Genomic DNA, 26215 nt, shown 5'->3' with positions numbered 1-26215 from the left:
AAACTACGCTACATACGAACTTGAAATTGGGAATAGAGTTTTTCTCATATTTTCACCGTACATTAAGAAAGATTTTCAAAAATGTTGCGTTTTAGGGGAGTTATTGGGCATTGCCCATTTGCACCAAAAAAATTAATTCGTTTTGGATACAGCCCATTTGCGCCAAAATAAAAAAGGTATGTTTTTTCAGACAGCCAATTTGCGCCAAATTTACCTACTTAAACATTTTAAATTAATGACTTGGTTAATTCTTATATTTTAAAGACGTCTGTAGTTTATAGTAAAAAATATGTAAGTACTATTATTACTTATTTGTTATAAATTATAACAGTTCGTAATAATTAATAATTACCTATAGTTTTTAAAAACAATTTGTATTTATTCTGATTATTGTTTCAAAAAAATGTGTATTATACAGCTATTATTGATTATTATTTTAAAAATAATTAATTATGATTTAAGTAAAATTGCACATAAAAAATATATTACCTTATTATAATTATAACAGGTAAATTTGGAGCAAGTGGACTGTCGGAAAAAACATACCTTTTTTATTTTGGCGCAAATGGGCTATACTCAAAACGAATTCATTTTTTTAGCGCAAATTGGTAACACCCGAGTAATTAACAATTATAATTATTATTCATCGCCAATACGTATTGTGCACGGGCTCATGGCGGCCCGCGGGTTTCCAGCTACCAGCAACCTATCCTTTTTGTCCGAAGGTCAACGATAATAATTCTTATAAGGTCTGAGAAGTTTAACGATAAAAATATTCTCATGCATCACGCCTACACCAATATGTACTTAATATACCAATTATACCAATATAATATACTTTGCTTCCACAGTGTTTTACACCTAAAAGGAGTTTTTCCGGGCAACGCCGGGTGATTCAGCTAGTAAATAAATATAAATAAATGGTCAATGCACTAAGTAGTCAATAGCATAGAACAATAGTGAAACCACAGAATAGCTGAAATAATTGAAATATTTTAATCTTTTCCAGTGGCGGCATTTCAGTTTTTAATTAAGGGTGTCAAACATTTTAACCAGCCCAATTGAGTAAATTAAAAAACCTTGTTATCAAAGTGATCTAAGTGATATAATATTATAAAAATAGGCATGTTTTTGGGATAGTAAAATATAATATTTAAACGGAAACAAGCATGAAGCAGACAATGGCCCATCAAGCTGCTTTTAAAAATTCGACAGTAAAATGCTCACTTTGCCACCCTCAAAATGATGCCACTGAATTATTCTGTGGTGAAATGGTGACCTATACACCAGGTCTATGATGGTGACCATCGATAATGTATTATACTATTATGTAATATCATTGATTAGAAATAAGTATTTATAATAAATAGTCTGTAACTTTATTCTGCGGGTCACCATTATAAGCACAGAACAATATATATAAATATAAGTTACATTACCATCACAAATTAAGATATTATCTTAAATCATGATTACCATTAATCTTTTATTCTAAATTACTTAGTAATATTTAATTTTTAAAACTTACTCTTAACTACTAGCACAAGCTCCTAACTGACATAACTACAAAATAAAATATTTTTCTATAGTGCTCAGTATTCTGTTACCAACTTTTTCATCTTTGATGTACACAATGCCTATCCATTATATACTATGTTCTGTGACCATGCGTTAAAACATTAATAACGCAGAGTATTACTAAATACATAAGTATAAGTATTGCGGTATTGTATAGAAATTGGATTTGCTGGGCACCATGTAGTCAAAAATCATAAATTTATCACAAACAATATCATGGTGGTATCCAACCTAGTATAATTCCATTCAATTTTCACGGATTAAAATATATATTTATAATTGGAATATTAATATATTTATACAGGATTAATTACGAGTATTCTGATAGAAAATTATTTGCAAAATATTTTGAATTCAGAATTCTTTCATACAACTTTTAAACATATAACAAAACCACAATACAACAAGTATTACACTATACAAGATATGTACTTCAAATTGTAAATAAAATGCAGAACTATAAAATAGGAAGCATTTAAGTTAAATAATTTTAAATTGTTTATATTATTTTCACTTCTACAGTAGTCAAAAAAATTTAATTTGTCTTTACAGAAGTGTATTAAATATTATTATTAAAACAATACTTAAATTAAAATATATATATATATACATACACACACACACACACAATACATAATACATTACATTTATTTAAGATGAATAGTATAGGATATTAAGTAGTATATTACACTAACTATTTAGTAACGGTATTTTGTAGAGTAATCTTTAGGAGAAACAACTAAACCACGTCCTTTTCTGGCCCCTCTATATACTGTTTCAACAATATCAATCATTTCTTGTTTGTCTTCAAGTGCCCAATTAATTTTATTGTTATTTCCGGTACCCAAATCAATCATAATATGTTTGTTACGGAAGAAAAACATAACTGTGCATGGATCGTACAATTCATACCTAAATAAATAACCAATGATTGTAATAAGAGCATAAAACTATATAAGATATAAAATTATTTATTTAATTACATTTTGTTAAAATCTGGTACTTTGGTGATGTCTACTAAGTATATAACAGCAAAGTTTTTCACTTTTTCTGCTATATTATACAAAACTTCATCCATTTTCATACATGTAGGATCCCAATCGTGACCAAAACGAATAACCTGTAAATTATAATTTATCAAATATATTAAATATATGGTTAACTATTCTAGTGCACTAATTAAATCTAAATTTTGGTAAAATATTCTACTTACAACCACTCTATCTTCCTCCGAGAGAATTGCCTGATCGACTTGCCAGCCGTTAAATAAATGCGCTAACATATAAGACATATTGAATGATTTGTAAAAACTTTTAGAAACTTTTACTTTGGCAGTGAGGTCTTGTTTCACATAAAGAGTGGAACTAAAATATAAATGTATTAATATACTTCTTGTGTCCTGTAAGTAAAGTTGTAAAATGTATAGTTTTATCGTATCTTGGTCTGTTTAACAATCACAAAAACACAACAATATTGATAAAAAAAAACGTTCATTAATCTTTATCACTTTAGTTTTTCCAATCATTGGAAACCACGATTTAAGGTAGTACGATACGTCGATACACATTTATACATTTATGAATTCTACATTCTTATAGCTAAATCATAATTACGGGGTCATGGTCCAAAATAATAAATATATTTTATAAAAAACGCAAAAATCAAGAATAATCCCTATACTACGCGGGTTAAAGTGGCAATCCTAGCGTACGCAGCGCCACCTATGGCTTAAATATCTTGCGACCATAGTTAATATCACGAACTACTACATAGGACTGGACTCTTATGGCAGGAGGAGGGTGGGACACCGGTCACAAAGTTGTACGGTTACGTACGTTTGCGACTGTGATGCTATCTAGTGATGTACTAAATTACTACATTTCGTATTTAACTTTTATGAACAAATTATATTATAATATTTATAAATAGACTGATAAAAAATAAAAATATTAACATAAATATATTTCGTCCCCCCGTGCCCCCCTCCAATTTAATCACTGGTAATGAGTCTGTTGTATCTTATTTATATTGTTTTACATCAAATTATTTAATATGGGTCGCTTATGTTCTGTATTAATATGTGACAGTAGAGTAAATAAAAGTAATAATGAAAATGCTACTTTATCTTCTATACCTAAGGATGAATCTATCCGTTATATATTTGGGAGCAAAATTTAATTAACAAAAAAATTACAAAAGATCAATTTTTAACTACGACAACAGCAGATGGTCTTAGAGTTACAATACAATCAACTATTGATCTATCAATGTATTTATTAAATAATTGTAATTTTTCATATGTGCTTACTAATAAATGTAATCAGGACAAAATTGAGGTAAGTTATGTACAATAGTCAATATCCAAGTGGCAAGTATAATACCTACATTTAGAAAGTGATATTTTTTATTTTAGCAATTTTTTGGAACCGTCCGCCAGGCTACTGGCCCCAATGATCATCCCTCTTGTCCAACGTTCCTACAAGTATATCATATGCTTTCAACTTATTCTATTCTCAAACCTCCTAAGACTGGGAACTGTACAATATTGAAAACCTCAGACTCACCCAAAATAACTATATCTGATCTCAATGACATTTTTGCTTCTAAAGAATCTATACGTGAAGATAAAATTAAACATCTAAAAAGTCGATTGGATTCTTTAATAAAAGAAGAACGTTGGGAAGTAGATGACATTTTTGCTGAACATAACTATCATATAGCATCAACAAGAGACTCAATTACATATTATATATGTGGTTATTTACTTCGACAAATTATAAAACGAACTACTTGTGATATTTGTTTATCAGCATTTAAAGAAGGTAAAAATAATAACTATTAAAAAACAATGAAAACTTACTGATTTGTATTTTAGGGGACAGATCAATATCTGAGGCATCAATAACCAATATAAAATCAAGAGGAGGATTAATTTTTCCCAATAGGAAAATATTTGAGATTATAATAGGTTTAGAGGAGGCATTTGAGCAATTTTGTGATAGCTATGACGTTTTTCAAGAAACTGTTGATTTTTTCATAGAAAACAACCAATATTTGCTTGCATTTCCATGTACCAATCACAAAAATGAAATTTTTTTATTTATAATTACCTATTATGTTACTATGCGAATGAGACAATATTCACGTATATCCAACCAAAAGCAAGTAAAAAACCATGCAAAAAAAAAAAAACTTTCTAAATTATTGGTAGCAACGTAGGTAGTAATGTGCATTTATTACATAAATATTTACTACTTTATTAATTAAAATATAAAATATAATAAGTTTGAGTACTGATTTTAATTTTTGAATATGTGATGGTTATTCATTGTTCTGTTATCACTAGTCACTACGACTTATCACATAAAAGAATTTTCAACAGCACAGTATAAAAAAATCGCTACTAGACACTAGAGTGCAGTTACGTAGCGAACGTACGACCGCCGTACAACTCTGTAGCCACCTTATTATATACAGTGTCCAGTCCTATGTAGTAGTTCGTGGTTAATATTATATACTTTTTCAAGTTTTTTGACATAGTGAAAATATTGTGTGAACAATAAATTTAAAAAAAAAAACTAATAAAAATAGAAATTTTCTTAAGCACATAAAATGTAAAAATATTTTGAACATTTTATTGTGTAGGTACCTAAAAAATGCAAAAAATGCTAGAATAAACATTCGGTGAAAGCTATCTTAGGCGAATTTTTTTTTTTTTTGTGAGCCGTACAAATAAAACATACAATAATTATAACCTAACCTAACCTTGTAATTATTACAATATACAACTATTTACTTTTATTATTTTCATCATTTTTAAAATTGTATTATAAATCAACGTACGAAGTAATAATATTAAGTATAAGAAAAAAAAATCGAAAACAAAAATATTAACATAATGTAAAAATAATATCTCGGTCTATCGTTATACCTAATATATTATAATTGCTGGATGTCCGATAATCTGATAACTAATATAGTGATTTTAATTTTACACATTTTAAAATAAAATAATTATTTTTGTAATTCCTTCATCGCTATATTCCCCCCGACCAGACTCTAAATTTCCCCCTGGAGTGGAATTCCCCACGGTTGGGAACCGCTGGTCTAATCCGAATTGCGGACGAAATTTTTCTTATCATATCCAATATTGTTATTCTTGTTTATTCCGAAAACCCTTCACTCTCATATTTGTACGCCACCGAGTACATTATACACTTGTTTATTTAACCTATAGTTAATAGTTTTAATATTAATAATGTTTATAGATCATCAATTATGCATGATAGATATAAGAAATGATACAAAATTACAAAACAATACAACACTGACTATTGGTCGAAAACATAACTCACTCGATTTCCGTAGTCCGTAATCTACGTAGTTTGTAATTTTCCTTATATTATCATAAATCATTACAGAATTATATAAATATTATATAGCCATTCTTGTCCCAACTCACAAGTCACAACCATATTATTCTATGCCCATGGTCGCAACTATAGAGTATGGACATTATAGCTAGTACCTACCTACCTATTTAGATTTTTAAGAATTTTTAGCGCCATTTGCTGGCTAAATCTTTTACAATTTTTAAATAATATAGTATATTTATGAATAATTAAATGGATTGAAACAAATAACAGTAATAGTAACATTTCAAATAAAGTTCCAATTTTTTTTTTTTTGGGGGGGGGGGCAGGGGCTTCTGTTATTTCTCGGGGGTTAACCCTCAACCCGATTTCTGCCTATATCTAACACCCTTCAAAATGTTTTTTTCATGCACTTATAAGTTATTAATTAATACACAATATTACAATTAATAATTTAAAAAATATACCTATATTTAAAAATTAATTATTTTCCAGTGTTTTTTTTTTTTTGGTATAAGTAACCCTAAAATAAATGACGATGGAAAAATCGGATTGTTCCTTCATATTCAGCATAAAAATTAAACTGGTAAAAAAACAGAAGTTTTTTCAAATAATTCTATATTGTTGCTACTTAAATTAATTTTTTTCTGATCTTTTGGTACCTATAACTTACAATGTAAAAAAGAGCGATATTTTTTTTTTAATTACTTTCAAATTCAATATCTTAAAACAAATGTTATGTAAGGAAAAAATTATAAAATTAACATAATATTTTGTACCTATGTGTATAACATTTTATCTTCATTTCTTCCTTAATTGTTTTCCTAGATGTATAGGTACACAATAATAATATTATAATTTATAGTGTACCTATGTTGTACTTAATATATATGTCAACCTATATGTCATTACTCATTACATATGTCCCTCTTCACCGGGTGCACTACGGACCGTTTCCCCCTGCAGAGTTATGTTCTCCTTCTCTGCCGCACGAGTGCGCTTCGGCCGTCTAGGGAAATGGTAAAAAACGATTAATTTAAGAAAAAAAAATATAATACAAAATACAAGATGAAAAATCTATAAACGCGGTGCGTCTGTGGCGCGGACCGGTTGTGTCAGTCGGAGCGTAAACGTTAGATAGATCGGCGTCGACGGTCGCAGTCGTGTCCAGTTATATTAATATAATAATATATGTATAATATTTTTTACGGTATACGCGCAATATAATATATTATATGTCTCTTGTGTAGTGAAAAATTAAAAAAAAACAAAATAATAAAATACATCGGTGTTCCGTCCGAGATCAACGGGCGCGTCCGACGAACGGTTATTTATTTATCATCGATATAACATCATATAATACAATATAATATTATTAATACATTATACATGTATATATATGTATGTGCGTGTGTGATACCATTGACCGGAGACGACGACGATGACTGTTGCGATTGACCGCCTCACCAGCTACCCTACACCGTCCACACGTTATAGGTAAGTGCACGTCGAGGACGAGTTTTATTTTATCTTTACGTACCACTACACTTATACAGTTGTACCGTTAATATTTATATATATAATAGTATAACACAATGTCTGATATTATATTGTTTATTATATATAAGAAATAAACACATTTGAAAATTGCAACTGGACAATACCTACACGGCTGTACATAATAATAGTTTGTAATATAATTTATAATATAAGAACATTTATTAACAAAATACCACTAAAATGTTATGTGTTATTAATAATTTCTTGCGCCCGATAAATTAGTTTGAGTCGGCATGACTTCAGATTTTGATGATTATAACAATTATAAACATTAATTTTAAGCATCCACATAATTTACCTAACATATTTAAATATAAAAATTAATATAATATTAAATATAATGCTTTCTAATAAGAATAATTTGTTTCATTAATATTTTCATTATAATGAGTAAGTGCCCACTATTATATGAGTATCAATGTATCAAGTACCTATATTAAAAATATTTGAAATTAATATAAAATGTTAGGTAGAAATTTACACTAAAATTGCATTTATAAATACGATAGGGAATATAGATATATAATTATTGATGTACAATATAAATATTGCTTTAATACGATAATATGATACCTAATCTAATATATTTTAGTAATCATTATAAATACCTTATATTAACTTAGGATGATTAAGACTGTTAATATTAATTCTTTTATCACTTGTAAAAAAAAAAAAATAATATTATGTGCTGTATTATCCGGGATTTTGGACTTTGGCAACCTTCCCGATTTATATTTTTGAGGGAGCCTTTGCTTTAAAAATTGTTTTACAAAAATATAAAGAATGAAATATTGAGGATCTAGAATTTATTATCATGAGAAACATTGAATACAATTTTCAAATTTTTGATGGAGTGAAAATTTTTTTATCGACAATACCATTGAGTATAAATAGTACTATAAAAGGAGTAATGACAATACCTAAAAAAAACTTATAAGAATCAAAATTTTCTTATGCCCATAAATAGCTCAAAAAGAGAGAAAATAATTTGAATATGTATAAAAAAAGCTAGTAAAAATATTTTGTGAAAATGTCATGTCTCTAGGGTAATTTTATATAGTGTTATATACACTAAAAACCAAAATCGATTTTGTCAAAAGCGTATAAGAATTCACGGGTTTCCTTTATACACAGTCACAAAAAAACAATAATCATTGTAAAATAAATACATTCATAGCTTCACTCTGAATTTAACCAACAAAAAAAAACAGCATATGGTATGGAGATGTTAGAATTGTGTATTATTACACAGATAGTACCTATATTATTATTAGCAGAGATGAACATTACAATTTGTTTACTATGCAACGCTAATGCAAATTAGCTAAACACCTAATAAAAAAAATGTCCTGAAACCTGAAACATTAAAATAAAAGTTTTTAAAGAGAAAACTTCTTTAAGTGCGTTTAGCACTTTTTGTGGGTATACGGAATTGTTGTTTATTCACGTCATGATATAAAACGAATTTTCACCTAAATCAATATATCTTTTATTACTTCAAAGTAAATAGCCAACTACATGAGAACACATCTATTCACATTTCTCAGTCTTTATTATTCTTACCTTTTCTTATGAATTTATGTTGCTGGTGCCCACATAGGTATATACTAATCTAGTAAAATAATTTCATCATTAAAAAATAATTATTTAAACTTAAACGGCTTTAAAGTATAAAGATCAATCAATATCATTATCATCCCTAATTTGGTATTCTAATATACCTTTTGATTAATGTGATTAAACCCTATAATATGGCTTTATGAAATATAGCATTTAAAATATATTTGACAAACACTGTATAAATATTATGTTATTTACTTTGTTGAACACTAAATGCATGTCTTATAAACAGCTCACTAGGTTTAACTAATGTTTTTTAAAATTATAATTGGTGGTAATTAATTATTAAACCCATATTTTTGTATTTAAATTCTAAGTTTTGAATATATAAATCATTGTAGGTACTGCAGTAGAAGATATGACATCCGGTGTCATTAGATACCTATTATATCAAATATACGACATAATGTGTCGTAGTATTGATCGTAAAGATCTTTTAAACGGTGGAATTTATACTGCATTATAATTACGTGTCTATAATGGCCGATCGCCTATTAAACAGTTAAAGATCATATTATGTGTAATTAAGTAGATCAATTACGAAAGTGATATCACATAATATGTCGAGCAAATAATATACGTACCTAACACCGTGAGTTGTATTATAGCTTGTCGTCTAAAATACACAGTTTAAGTAATAGTGTATTTAGTACCTACTGTAATAATGAAGTTATGTCTCCGTATTCGTACACTATATTCGGTACGACTATAAGTAATTAGACCGTACTTATAAACAACAGAAAAACATCTAATCTACGTTTGGCCACCTAACACTTTTAATAGAGTTGAAGTATCATCGTTTTAATATCAACGTGTTATTTAAGCTCATTATCTTATAAATTCCAGTCATTATATTAAAAACAACGGTTAATAAAATATGTTTAACCTATATTATATATTTTGCGTGTCCTACTCGAAAATGTTCGTGCTAGTTCCACACAAAAATATACTTGCAGCCTCGCTAGTTTCTAAATATGCTTTCAAATCAAAAATAGTAATATTTAATACACATGTTTATTAGTTTATATGCCATATACATATAGTTTAAAGAATTAAAGGTACCTAGGTATAAATATAAAATTGCATAGGGCTAGGTATATAGGTATAGAGGTATATTTTGTCGATAAATACGACTGATACAAAATTAGTTAGGTACAGTTCAAATATTGTAGGCAATGCAAGTGAAGAGATTTCGAATTAAAATTAATTCATAGACAGTTGAAATTTGATTAGCAAATAGGTTTTATATAGATATTATGTACATCGTATATAACTTGTGGATGCACAGCCACACAGGGAACTTGGGCACACCTAAAAAATAAAAGCCTTTTCTATTATATTTTGATTGTTTTGAAGTACTTAAATATTATCAATAATTATACTGTTACTAACTATTTCTATTGCAGGAATATTGAGGAAACCTGCAGGATAGGTAGGTACTTTTATGTTCCCAGGCTTCCCAGCTATTTAGAATTTGTATGGTTTTATTTTCATTAACATGTAATATTTTAATGTTTATATTCCTACCAATATTATCAGATTAACGTACTTTTTTCATTCTGATGCTCCTAAAGAATAACATGACAGTCGGGTCCCAATTATTTCATATAGGCCTCATTGATATATTATGTTTTTTTCTTTCTTCTTAATTTGATCTGCATTCTGTCGTTAGATGTTTTATTGTGAGGGTCAATCCGCATGAAATGAATTCCAGCGATTTATGCTTTGCATAATTTCTCGTAATTTAGTATTTTGGTTTGACCAGTGATTTTTCCAAATATTTTGTGTGATTAATTTTATTTTGGGTGTCTAATATTGCACTGTATTTTTATTTTGGGGCTTCGGATACTGCTATATTTGACATTTGTTGGTCGTTGTTTGGCTAAATCGTTTCCGTATATTCTGCAATACCCCGGTGTTCAAATAAATTCTTGTACATTCTTGTTTTGATTTTTAAATTGTTGGCTTGGTTTATGATGTTTATGATTAGTTTTGGTGTGAACTGTAGATAATTTTCGATAAGTTTAAGTGCTACTATTATGGCAATGGCTTCGGCAGTATAAATTTATCATTCCTTCTGAAGTTGATGTGTTATGATTTCTTTGTCGATTATAATTTCTGTTCCTACTCATTGATCCTTGTTCACCTTTGGAAGCCTCGGTATAAATGTCTTGGCCTAAAAATTTATTGAATTGATGAAGCTTATGGCTCCTGCCGCCAAAGCTAAAGATTTATTAAAAAACACAAATAAATACAAATTCTGAAAAAAAAAATGATGATCTACTTATATATGATTTCCAGTGTTTTGCTATCTTCTACTTCTAGTTTAAGTCAGGGTGATTTTAAAAGCCCTTAAATGAATAAATTTAACTAATGGAAATATTGATTTGAATAATTGAGAGAGTGGACCACGTTGCCTTGAACTAGCAATAATTTTAACAAAATTTAATTTACTGGACAAGAAAATCATGTTAAAATAGTTGTGGCAATTTTATTTTGTTGAGCTGTGGCTGCTCTACTCACATTAAAATACATTACTTAAGTATACACAGGGGCGTGCCCAGGATTTCTTTTTGGGGATGGTTTAGTTTAACCTTAAAGTTTTAAAGTTAAACTTCAATACTTAGAACAATATAATTCAAATAAATGTAAATATATACTGTATTAATAAAAAAAAATTTAATATTTCATGTAAATTTGTTTAGTCAAAAATAAAATAAAAATCAATAAATTAGTTATCTATATAATAAAGTCCATTCTTCTTGATACTGATGCTAATGGAAAGTAACTGGCCATAAGTACTTAGGAAAACATTTTTAAATATATAAAATATGCAGGGCTCGTAAGTTCATGCACTAAAAAAAGCACAAATAAGCATGCATTCATGCACTAAAAATTGGCAAAATATGCACTAAAAAGTTCGAAAATGTGCATTTAAATGCCCTTACATTTTTAAATTATGCACTCAAAATATGCATTATGTAAAATATTAATGAGCAAATTTTAAAATAATAAGAATATATCCATTAATTTTAAAAGTATTTTATTCCTTTTAATTTTTATATATTTAACAACCAAAATTAATAAAATGAATACTTGTGAAGTTCATATAATCATATGGATTTGTCATCTTTATTGATTTTAATTAGGTAGTCATTTTTTGTCTAATTTTTGTACACCGTTATCGTGCACCTACAATGAAAATATTTGGAATGAAATATTAGTTATTTGACATTTTCACGACTCGTACAGTTAAACAACTCATCGGCGACTGGCGTGTGCAAGAACACTACATACCTGACACCTGTACATGCTTGCACAGGTATCGTTTCGACGACGGAATTGTTTCCGCGGTACTAAGTAAAACGCATAAAATCCAAATAGGGAAATACTAGAAAAGTCAGTAGTCACACGAAAATCAAAATAAATCAAAACACTATCATTCAGTAAACGGGAAAGTAAATAAGAAACAAGAAACATTTCAAATATTTTTCTAAACAATTTTTTTATGAAATAATATAATGGGCTATAAACTCTAAAAAAACGATTATATGCCAAATATGCCTTTACACCTAAAACATGCAAAAACATGCATTATTAAACTTCATATTATTATTACTATTGTTATGAAACGGATTTGTATCTCAGTTAGTATATTTCTCTGTGTAGCAAAAAAAACATGCAAATGCCTGAACTTACGAGCCCTGATAATATGTAACTATAACTTTATTTATAAAAATATGATTGACGAATTATTTTTTATTATTTTTTCTACGCTTAATTTTTTTTAAAACAATAATTATACATTTTATATTTTAATTTTTTTCAGATAAAATAATTTGTCACTAACCTTTTTTTTAAATTCGTTGTTTATCTCTTCACAATTTAATGTACAATTATGTTGGCGAATTTTAGATAATAATAACTGTATGAAAATAAATTTCAAAATAATAAAACGTAAGAGTACAACAGATCACCAATCGTTGTAAACACTAACTAAATGAAAGATTATACACAAATTAAGAGTAGGTTTATTTTACTGTTCATAACGACACAATTAAATTGAAAATACTGTATCGGTACTCGGTATTGTCAGTTACAGAAATGATGTGAAAGATTACAAATATTTATGATTTGCTTTCGTTGTAATAAAATTATTATTATGTCATCGATAAGACCCATATGGCAACGAGAAAACTGATTTCATTCAATTTAACGTAAAACCCAAAAACAGCGTTAAGAACCTGCCGTTGTACCACGAATATAAAATACGCAGAAATGTACTAAAGGGAATAAAAACTAAAGATCGTCAAATATTGTATTATTTTTATATTAATTATTATAGTATCGGATTTCCCCATAATATTATGTTAATGTTATTTTTTATTTTGTAAATATCACGAAGTTGAAAAAAATAAGCCAGTCAATTTGGGGGTGGTTTGAACCCCCAAAACCACCACCTCGGCACTCCCCTGAGTATACAGTACAAAAATAACTGTACTTACATTATGATGTATTTTTTAGTATTATCTATTGTTTAAAAATACGAAGTAGATATGATTATAATTATAATAACAGTTGAATCAAAACAAAAATAGTAAGGGAAATAGTTTTATCATGTCATTACCAATACAAATGATTATTGATTATCAGGCAGTTATTTAGGAGAAAATTTTCAGCTTGTGAAGCGCAAAGTCCAATTTATAAAACCATCTCGTTTAATAAATCAAAAAACGAACAAATATCGGTTAAAATTTGGTTGGGACGGTATTTTAAGAAAAACAATAACATGGATAAATTAATTATTGGAGTCAAAAGTTAAAAAAAATTTGTTTCGAATAAGAAAAGTCTGAAGCGATGCGTCTTAAATAGTTATATTATATTATATTATTATAATTAAAATACTACGCACACAAAATAATTTCGGTGCACCGAAATTGTAGACGAATATTCAATTAAATATATTACACTCAAAGAAATCAAATGTAATATTATATCAATTATTTGCTTGGAGTTTGGTTCAATGGAATGTCGTGACGACCGGTTGTTAAAATAAGTCGAAGCCGACGGGGTATATTAAGTTTGTAATGCCATTATAATTTATAATATATTTCCGCGAGTTTATTGTTGAAAATAACATCTTAAAAATAGAATATAATATAATATATATATATATATATATATATATATATATATAGGTACCGGCTACGACGTGTTCTGTACAATTTAAAATATGTAGACTACCGCATTAACATGCGTATTACACCTAAAAAACTCGTATAAGTGTATAACCCCAGTGACCCACATTCGAATCATCTGGACCATTGAAAACAATATTATACTATACCTGTACGTATAATTAAGCACGTAAAATATATTACCTACTACTTTAGTGACTTGTCCCAAAATCCAGTGGTTCCAATACTGGTTATAACTCAGTATAATATAATATTATTAATGGCTTAGCGGCTTAGCCCCTGTACAGGTTTTGTTTATGTGCTGTAAGTTGACTATTGCAGAGTTTATGGTACAAATATTAGACATGGATATAGTTTGCTTTAGGCAGGTACTCCATATGCGTACTACTATTCATTATATATTAATATTATTGTCAATTTATCATAAATTCATACAGGATAAAAGCGTATAAACGGACATAGGTACCGTAAACCGCTGTCTTGTAAAAAATACTTTTAAAATCGTATTTAAATACAGATACAATTATACACATACATCCGTTTGAAAAATATTTAAAATACTTTTAAGAACAACTACAAATACTTGGCAAGTACTTAAATACTTTCAAATAATTTTTTACTGTACTTGTTTGATTGTACAAGTATAGGTAATTATTAACTATAGTAATTACTGATTTAATGTTGTAAAGTCGTATTCACCTGTCATTAGAAATTAGAACTTTGTACTACCTAATCCGTTTAATACTAAACAATGAACAAAAAATGTATGTTTTAGTTCTAAAATACTTTATAGTTGATGAAACAATACTTAGATCATTATTAATGAAAAATAAAATAAATAATTGATATTCAAGTAAATGTTAAATATATTCAATTTAATTTTGAATATAATTTTAGGTAGGTATCAAAAAAACAATCTGAAATGTGACAAATAATTCTTTTGAATTTTGAAAAGTATTGACCATTAACATAGAAGTATTTGATTTTCAAACAGTTCTTAAAATACTTAGTTTTAAAGTATTCAAAATACATACATTCAAATACTTTACAAGACAGCTGTATAGCTCATAAAGCAATACGGGTAATTTTGCAGAACTGCCTCTACGTACATTGTATACGTATATAATATTACGACGGCGGCAATGATGATACGTGTGATGAGTACCGTTAGTGCTCTAAGCTATATTAACGCGTGTGTGTGTGTCACTCTGTACGTCTATACGTTCTACCTATAGTGATAATATTATTATATTAGTATTTAAGGTATACAAACAATAATCCGGTATGTATAATATGGTGTTATGGAAGTTAAGCTGGTCTTGGGTATATTTTGTATAGGTATATACATGTTATGTAAAGACTATATATGCGTACACGGAAATACTCGATTTCGGTGAAAAAATCAAATAATAATTACAAATTAACAAACTTCGTAGTAAGTACCTTCACGGTACTTTTTCTCTATGCCTATTTACTAAAAAAAATGAATTAATATGAAGGGTCGTTACCCCCCTCCCCCCACCGCTCAATAGGCACCCACCAAAATCGAGTTGGTAAATATTCATTTAATAATATGAGATATAATATATTAGAAATCAAACCTAAATACCCAATAGATATTGTTAGAGAAAAATCAGTATGGTTCGTATACACTGTATGCACACACTAGAATAATTAAATTAAATATTATTTGAATTACATTTACATTTGATAACAATTAATGTGACATGCTCGAAGGGTGGGAGGACGGAGCCCCCACTTTTTTGACTCGTTAAAAAAATGCTAGGGCTGAAACCCCCCTAACTTTAAAGTCTAGTTACGCCTATGAATTCAGCGTATATTGACATCTACAACCTATACATTTAATTTATGGTGATGAATATGTTTAAAGGGTATTTTATAAAAATAGAATAAGAATGTTCAATATTCAAAAACGAGTAATTCGAAATAAAATTAAAGTGCAGTAACACTTTGTGGTATGCAACCACAATTTAGACGAATATCACTGTACCATGACCTTAAGTGTAGTCTCCACGGCGGATGATCTCGAAAGAAGGCTGCTGACCGCCGCCACCGGTTGAGTCAAATCTCCTTTCGACCAATACGCCATTTTATGGTAAATTACTTGACATAATTAGCGCACTGTCAATTCACTGGCCGTTTCTTCATTCTGTTTGCTCTCAATGTCACCACTCGACAAGCACTCGGATATTTAACAAATTGTCATCATAATTCGTACCTTGTTAACCTATAAAAAATATATTTCATAAATATAATTATAATACTATATTACTTTATCTATGCGGTCATGAGTTCTCATTTTTAAACAACAAAACAGTGTTCTCTTTAAATATTCTATTCTCGTATAAAATCATCAGTACCTGCCTATAATATCGTATTTTATTTTTCATATTTTCTAATTTAGAATTAGGTACATACTTGTTAAGTCGTCCATGCGATAAATCAAATTTAATGAATAATATTAGTTGACAATTTTGTGTAATATTATTATTAGTATATTTTAATAGTAAGTCACGTTGCACTTTGTGTATGTATTTGTGTAAAATTTAAAAACGCTTTCGATATTATTTTTTTGCTGAGTCTTCGTATTGAGTAAATATTGCACTACAATATATACAAGAAATGTATTATATCAACACTGGACATGTAGTTTCAGAAAAATCAATGCATGCATGTATATCTGAAAATATTATGGTCTTATCTAAGCTTTAATAGGTATACTGAACAGTTTTAAAAAGTAGATTTTTAATAAATACATCATTAATAAAGAATTAGTGCTGGATGAGAACGCCATTGGTGCGAAATATCCTGTAAACATTAGTGTCACAGCAAAATATATGGAAATAAGGCTATGAGACAGAGACAAAACTTTGTACAGTATATATTATATAAGACTATTGCAATTTACATTATACACACTGTATATAACAATAATATCAACAAACACAGCCAGTCCATTTGCACGGGTGCCCACCCATTTACTCACGGCCAATTAGTTCGATTTTCTCGATGTTCTCAAGAAGATGCATGATCAAAATATTTTCCTATGCATAATATTACACTCGACCATGTTATTTCACAGGTAAAAACGGTGCATTATAATAATATACCGACGCGGTGGTTTTAGAAATTGTTTCCCTCTAAGATGAGAAAAAATCCACCGTTTACCAAATAGGTAGGTATGTAAATATATGTGTATGTGTATACATAAATAACGTCGTATTTATATTATAACTATGTATATGTATATATATGATACACCTACTCCATAACGTAACTTTGTTTGTGTCCAATGTCCATAGATAAAATAATAATAATGATGTACAGTGCGCTGTATCGATATCGGAGACAAGGCCGTGGAAAATGTTTAATATTTCTCGGTTACAATAAGCGGGTTTTTTTATTTATTTATTTTTTTTTGTTGACACGCATAGTATAACAACTAAATAGCTTAATATATATATATATATATATAATATTATCTGCTATACTTGCTCGTCTACGTTCTATGTTTATTGTACAAACTGGTCTCGAATAAGAAATTGGTTAATATAATAATAATAATATGGTCACATATCGTGTGACGTGTATGTAAACGCTGAATTCATAACAATTTTGCAAATGTAATAAGTAATAGTGATATTACTGCAGTTAATGAGGTATACATCACTATGAAAATGACTTTAAAATGATCGAAAAACATGTCGAGAAATAAATGCACTCTATACAGAAGAGTTTTATATTATGGCAGTAGACTATCAATTTTTTTTTTTTGACGACTGTCATATATACCGTCCAGGTCCAATTATATGTTGGTACTTTAATAATTTTGGGTTATTACACTATACGTCCTACAGCATTTGACATTTTAACGATCATCTTGTCAGTGTTGCTGTCACGAGGAATCAGTATGAGCTTTATTTGTAAAAGATTTTAAATTCATTATCATTGAAATAAAAACGAATTTAGGAATGTGACATATTTATTATACACGATTCGGTATTAAAAATAAACTAGGTTTTAAACATCTCAAAAGTTCACCAAAATTCAAATAATTCTAGATAATATAACGAATGCAAGGATTACAGATAGGATTTTATTTCACTGAAAGTTAGTAGATAATATTATAACTTATAAGACTTTTGGTTGAACCATTTTCTACTTTAATGATTTAATTTGGAGTCTAACCGTAGACTATACCTTGCCTATATAGGCTATTTTGCCAGTAAAATTTAGAGCTTCTTATATCAAACAAAAAGATTTAGGTACCTATAGAAACTTAATCATACGGAATATGTATAAATCAATTTTATAATAAAATTCATTTAATATATTATTTTATATGATTATACATAGATATGTTATTGTAGTTATTATATAATTGATAGTTGCTGATCAATGATCATACACAAAGTGGGCATTGCCCGTAAACAATTCAAATTCCCGTGGATTTAAAATTTTTAATTTAATACTGTTACTTGAGATGTTTTGACCAAGTATAAAATACAGGTCTCAATTTATATCTTAATCACAATTAACTATTTTATTTTCTGCAACTAATAGTAACAATGCATAAATAAAAAACTTTCAACAAATTATCAAGTTTCCTTAGTTTTTGTCTAGTTCAGTAGTTTGTCAATAATTGCATATACATATTAAACGGAACTATAGTACTAGTATATTAATACTTTATGAACATAGTTGCTGATCCATTAAGTCCAGCTTGAAATAAAATAAAAAAAATATACATTTCTTATAAATAATTAAAGTGAGTAAAAAATAAAACCCGATTATATATTTTCAACATACTATACTACTTAAAATAACCTACTAGGTAAAATTTAAACCACTTTAAACTCGAAAATGTACATTCTGCCGTCACAGGGTGTACACAATATTTTTAAAAGGCAATTTATAATCAGATTTAATCCTTATAGTAGAGCAAAAAGGTATCCTTTGCTGTATTCTAATTCAAATTATTCGATGACTTTTTTTTAAATTTTCAACTTTATTGATACCACATTCTTGTAAATCTCTTATGAGTAAAAGTGATGATACTTGATACTTATTGTGTAGTAAAATTGTAAAGTATGTTTTGTATTAACCACATTACCCACCTAGGTACGTCGTGCCAGTGGATTTACCCTGTCTTAAACTCCATTAAATGTAAGCTAGACATATTTTTAATATCATCATTATTTGAGTTGTTTTTACCAAATATAAAATATAGGTCTAAAATTACATCCAATTTAAAATATCTATTTATACGGTTGCCATTGGTTACGACTTAAGACATATAAAATAGTTATTATAATTTTCCCTCATCCAGTGGCGCCTTGTACAAACAAACAAATTTTCGTTTTCCGTGAGCCCCCCTCTTAAAAATTCAAATTTTAAAAACTAGACTTCTAGGTGAATAGCCTCGAGTTTAAGATTACTTATGTGACATGTGCCTAAAAAATTTCAGAACCATGAGTGTGACAGACACACACACGCACATACATTGCCTTTTATTGATGCATAGAAAGATTCATATGAACACAGATTTAACATAAATCACAGTCGTTTAAAACGTCTGAACACTGCACCAAATATATACATATCTTGATAAACTATGGTTATAATGGCCCTTTAACTATATATATTATACACTATATAGATAGTTACTTAAATAACCATTATATATTTATTATTATGAAGTTGCATATAATAAATAGTTATATTATATTATATATAGAGTATAGACACATAGTTGTACATGCGGTATGTAACGGTAACCATATAAAATATATATTTTGTGAATATTATAAAGGAAAAAAAATAATCAGAACGATGCATATAATATATTGTTTCGGTCACAGAATCGTTTACATAAGCCACCGGATTTATCCCAACTCCGCAGTTTGCACTGCACCGTTATTTACGGACCAAATTTTGGCGATTACTTAATTCGTACAACATCAAAAGGTTTTTCTCGTATTCCGTTTTATTCTAGTGGTATATTATTATATTATTTTTATATTGCATTGACGCAATGAGAAAAATAGAGTTTTCATCTGAATTCGTTCGTATTGCATTATAGTGATCGAAACAATTATCTGCAAAGAATAGCCGAGGAAGTACACTAATATTGTAAGTGGCATACTGTATACAGCTACACATTGTAGATAAGTACATTGTACATATTTTAATATTCATTTGTCTCACACAGAGTTTAGTTCACATTATTTTTCATAAAATCATATTTGCATTTAAAATTTATAATTCAATAGTAATTCGTAAGTGTGGATATTACATTTTATTACACCGTCGTTTGTATCGTATACTTTTAAATATTGCCAGTATATTACATATATATATTGAATGCACTAGAATCAACTTTGTTTCTAAAACAGTTATACGAATAGCTATTACAAAATGTTGTCCATTTTTTCTGAGATTAGTTCTGTGATTGTATTCATGGGCGGATAGGCCTACCGGGAAACCGGGCATTTCGTATTTCGGTAATGGGGCCCTTTAATAAAATGCAATTACCTATGAGAGAAATAATTTTTTTTCATGTGTGGGGCCCCTTTGTAAAATTTCCCGGTAGGCCAAAATTAGCCTATCCGCCCATGATTGTATTCGCTTTATAATGACTAGTGTGTGTTTTTGGCTGTCATCATAGGGCGTGGATTTAAAATTTGAATGTTCTAAAATAACAAGAAAAATACTGTTTAATGCACCAATAATAAAACAAAGTTTAATAAAATGCCCTTAAAATAATTACAGACTATACTATACACGAAATAAAACACAGAACCTACTCCAAACTTTACAAAACCGTACTTTTTCATCGGTAGAAGAAATTACTTTTCAAAATTCTTGAACGTATAAACGTATTACAAAAACATCACACCGTGTTAGTTATAGACATTTTGATATACGTTTAAAAATATTATCCATAGGGGCTCTACTTTTGTTGTTGTTACTTGTACCATTATTTTCTAAACAAGGTTCAATTTTTAATATATAGATTAATTGTATTCTTTTTTATAAATACACAGGATGAAACAGAAAGATATGACAATTTAAATAGCTTGTGTTCTAATCAATATTTAAAATTTTTTTTCATATAATTAATGGATAATAATACGTAATTAATACATGTAGTAAAAGTTCATAGTTATATGAAAATAAATATTGATTAATAAGTTATTTAAATTACTGTCATTTCTTTCTGTTACACCTGTATATATAGGTATCTATAATCTACATATATACTACGAACCTATTAACATCGATATCTACTACGCGAGTGTACGACGGTATTCACTTTGTTAATAACAGCAATAGTAATATTATAATAATTACTATATTATAATACAATACAATAAATACATGCTATTCGTTTTTGGCAAAAAAAGAAAAGTGGAAAAATAAATTACTGATAAGAAATTATAATAAATAGATAATAAAATACCTATCCTTGAAAATAATATTGGCTGCCTCTGCTCGAAATCAAGTTTCATGTGAAATGATATATTATTGAATTCGTATTTAACTTGATATCCACGATCACTGCTGCAGTGACCTACTCAATGACGAGGTACACTCTACACCTACTTTACAGCACAACGACTTCCCTGGTTTAAATACCACTTTAATAAACAACAATATAAATGTACAACAATTTTGTGTCATACAAAATTAAATAACTATTAATGTAGTAAAACGATATATTAGAATCTTGAACTCCGATTACGATAAAAAATAACTAGTTTTTATATGTTAATTATGACTTGCATTGTAAATAGGTGCAATGCAGTTCACGGGTTAAAATCGGATTATTATTGAAGACGGTATTTTTATTGCATGTCATAGGTATAAAAATATATTTTGTGGATCCCGGAAGCCTCACTTTCTAAAATATATTTTGTGCTCGTATTATCCCATATCCCCATTTGTATATAATTTCAGTACTCAGTAGTACATACCACATATTATAAAATAATTTAACTGTTTTATTATGCGCTATTAAACTTGAATTGTAAACGTAAAAACGGTCAAGGCGCTTATATGTGTATATTATATTATATAAAAAACACGCTTAAAATATCAAATTTTATAATAATTGAATGTTTTACAATCTGTATAGCGGATATCTATGTACCTATTAAAATACCATATTATTAAACCAAAAATTCTATCATCACCTATGTAGGTCCAAATCTAAACGAGTTGTATTCCAACCGTTACTCCAGAAGATTTAATAATTATAACTATTATAATCGGACACAGTTAATAAATAATGTACAAACGCTACATATCTAATTAAAGATTTTGACAGGTGTTCTGTTACAAATAGTTAATATTGAACATTGTACAATGTTAATAATATTATATATTTTATATGAAATCATATTATCAAAGACATTTAGTTATACCTTTTACGTATTTTATAGGTTAGTTATAAATCTATAACAAATAACAGAGATGTTTATCAAAACGTATAATAATCACGAAAATAATAAATTATTTGCGTACCTATATTAATAAAAGAAAATTAATGTGTGTGTAAAGGATCCACAGTCGAGTCCATTGCACACATAGTTCCGACATTGTTTACATAGGTAATCTTATACGACTATCCCAAAGATATGCACCTCGTAGTCAAATTTTAAAAAATTGCATTTTAAAGAGGGGCTCACTAAAAACGAATATTTTTTGTTTGCATAGGGTTTCCATTGGTGACGGACCTACCGCAAATAAAATATTTATTTTGATAAGATATAATTTTAGACCTTTACTTTATATTTTTTCAAAACCATCCAAATGAATGTGTTAACACAATATATTATGTAGTTTATATCAAACGGGGTTTAAAACAGGGTAAATCTATTGTCATTATTTAATTTGTCACAGACAACGCTATAATCAATAAATATATCTATTATCTGCTATATTTACTATGGTAATTATATAGAACCCATGATAGAAATTATTTCTACCATGATAGAACCTATATATTTTTATAGTTATATATATTTTATAAATTCGATAAGATAAGGAATAAAATGGATGACTCTTATGCAAATCCACAGTGTTTGACCGATTTTTATAACATCTTCGTCAATAGATTCAGTAAGATCCTTAGTGTCATTCCATACTTTTAGGTTTCTAAACATTGAGAATACCTTATATTCCCGTTGTGTTTATTCGTTAGTTACCAGTACATATAATTACTATTATTACGACATTAAGGTATTTGTTTATTGTCCGTAGACTGTAGTTACTGTGCATAAATTGTAGGTATATGGAATTACAATTAATTGCATTGTATTCAAAAATGTTTAAAAACCGGTAATTTAATACTCTCGCAGAGTGAGCTTTTTTGAATTGTTTATTTTTAAATTTAAAAAATGTATATATATTTTTTTTAAACAAATGAAAAAAAGTAATTATATACATAATTTAAATATATTGTTAATATTTTAAGCAAATAAATTATAAAGGGAAATTCAGAAGATAATTTAAAAGATAGTGTTAATAATAATAAAGTACCTACCTTAAAGGTACTTAGGTACTTAAAAAGTTTAATATAAATATCTTTATAGCTAAGATGAATTTAAATTTTAAAAAATTATCACTTTTATTATTAAAGATGTGTAAGACAATAATTAAATGTTATATTAGTGTCAGAAAATCAAAATAGTCTATAAATCATAAATGTCAATAACAAATCTGTAAAATATAAAGAGCATCTATGTGATGCAGATGAATCACGCTTAAATCACGTCCAGGAATTAATTACACATTTGGATCATTCTGTTAAATTACGGCATTCCAGATACACAACATAAATAGTCATTCAATAGGTCACACCCAAAATTCAAATATTAAAAAACCAGAAAATAGTAGCTTTGGTTTGGATTGTAAGTACCTCGGTATTAAGTAAGTCATCACTGCTGAATGTGTTAAATTTTAATTCGATGATCTGTCGTTGCATGCAAAATACGATTCGTCAGACCCTTCCTAAAGATATTTCAATATATCATAATTTATTTAAATTAATATAAGTAATTTATTTTAAATTAGTAATAGGTAGGTACATTGAACTTGTTTTTACCAAAACATCGCATATATTATATTTTTAATTATTATTTATTAGGTATAATTTATCATAATATATTGTTGTTATTAACTGTATACTGCATACCGTAGAGCAGCGTGAATTTATTATCGTACTTCGTGAAGTAAATACTTTAAAATTAATCCAAATATTTTATAAATGTCATTGTGTACCTGCAGAAGAGAATCACTATCTATTACCTATCTTTATTTTTTTTGACAATCGATAATAATCAGGTAGTTAGAAAATTTTTAAGACCACTTTAAGTTTAAAATAAACTAATACCTTATATTACTTATATTTATTACCTACTTATATTTCCTGTACATGATTTTTTAAGCAGATTACTGTTCGAACGTTTAACCTTTTGGTTACTTGTCATTTGAAAATACGACCATAGAAGATCTAACACGTTGTGTGTAGTATAGGTATTCGAATGCTGTCTCTGAACTCAAAACTGCTCGGTCAACAGTTGTTGTATACGGATGAGCTGATAATTATTATTTATTATTATAAGTTATAAAGCTATCAACTTTATTATACATACTGTGCTCTACTTAAAAGTGAGTTATTTTATACATACAAATACTACAAATCTCAATAAAAGTAGTAAATATATAAAGTGTGAATGCTGTTTAAGGTCATGCAATATAATCAACTGTTGTCTTTTATGATTTGATCATCATCATAATATATTTAGCCGTAGATCGGAGCCACTCTTAGTCCACTCTATATTATAATGTTTTTAAAATAATAAACCTTCCGAGGTTTAACAGTAAAAACTATCTTAAAACATACTAACAAGTATTACTTACTTTTTAGTTTTTACAATTCAACACATAAATGCTGAATACCTATAGTTGGCTCACAAAAAACTATATTTTTTAAAATTTATTTATTGTTGCTATATTAGTTACAGAAAATAAAAAAGTTATTACTATTGGATAAATTCCAATGGACATAATTTTAGACCTGTATTTTATATGTAGTCAAAACAACCTAATATAAACTAACCGAAATAGTTCTGTTGAAAATCAGTCCACTTTACATTTATTAGAGTTTGAGAAGGGGTATATCCACAGACATTTTCTTCTAGAATAGTTGTTATATATCACACAGTATTTGGGTACTGATATAGATAATAATTGCGTTGTCATAAAGCGACTCTTCAAAAAACAATATCTAAGTTATTATTTATTAATGATTCATAAATATATTTTTATTTATTTCGTTACTGTTGATGTGTACCATAAGGTAATTTTCCTTGGTTAAGAGATTAGGACGTGTTAAGAATTATAAGCAAATATGATATTTAAATGGTTAAATGATGCGTTTATTTACTACTTAAGCTGCAAATTGCTATAACTTATTAAGTACTGCTTATCACTTATTACATGCATTTTTTATACCTATAACCAAAATAAGTTCTGCCTGATTGTGTCTTTCTTAGCGACTATCCTACCGGCCACGACATATAGAGGCCTTTCTGTTTAAACCGCCAGGGTGGGAATTGCTGCGGATCAGCAGATTTCCGCCCGAGCGTCCATTCCCGTAGTCACGTAGGTATACCTACGTCAGTGTATATATATATATATGTATATATCTTATTATAAAAATATGCCCTAATATACAACGCTTACACATAACACTGTAGTTAGCTGAATTTTCTATTAGAAATGCTAAATTATATTGATGATGATACTGCATTTCATAACTTTTCCCTAAATATAGTAATTAGTATAATATTATGTGGG

General features: G+C 28.1%; 2 protein-coding genes across 2 annotated transcripts in view; one reads left to right on the top strand and one right to left on the bottom strand.

Annotated features, from left to right (window-relative positions):
* Positions 1 to 2207: 2207 nt before the first annotated feature.
* LOC111034323 (thioredoxin-like protein 4A) lies at positions 2208 to 2869 on the bottom strand. Its single transcript, XM_022315476.1, has 3 exons — positions 2792 to 2869; positions 2562 to 2698; positions 2208 to 2490 (listed from the first exon to the last, which is right to left on the bottom strand). Exons 1-3 carry the CDS (start codon positions 2867 to 2869, stop codon positions 2277 to 2279), a joined length of 429 nt encoding a protein of 142 aa, XP_022171168.1. The 3' UTR covers positions 2208 to 2276.
* Positions 2870 to 6949: 4080 nt separating this feature from the next.
* Positions 6950 to 26215, top strand: part of LOC111034319 — a 29674-nt gene continuing 10408 nt past the window's right edge. The window contains exon 1 of the mRNA XM_022315473.1: positions 6950 to 7448. The gene's annotated coding sequence lies outside the window, so the exon portion shown is untranslated. The remainder of the gene's footprint in view (positions 7449 to 26215) is intronic.

Source organism: Myzus persicae, unplaced genomic scaffold (assembly GCF_001856785.1).
Source record: "Myzus persicae strain clone G006 unplaced genomic scaffold, MPER_G0061.0, whole genome shotgun sequence".
Taxonomy (NCBI): domain Eukaryota; kingdom Metazoa; phylum Arthropoda; class Insecta; order Hemiptera; family Aphididae; genus Myzus; species Myzus persicae.
The sequence above is the reverse complement of the archived record's forward strand: the minus strand, read 5'-3'. Positions and strand labels throughout refer to the sequence as shown.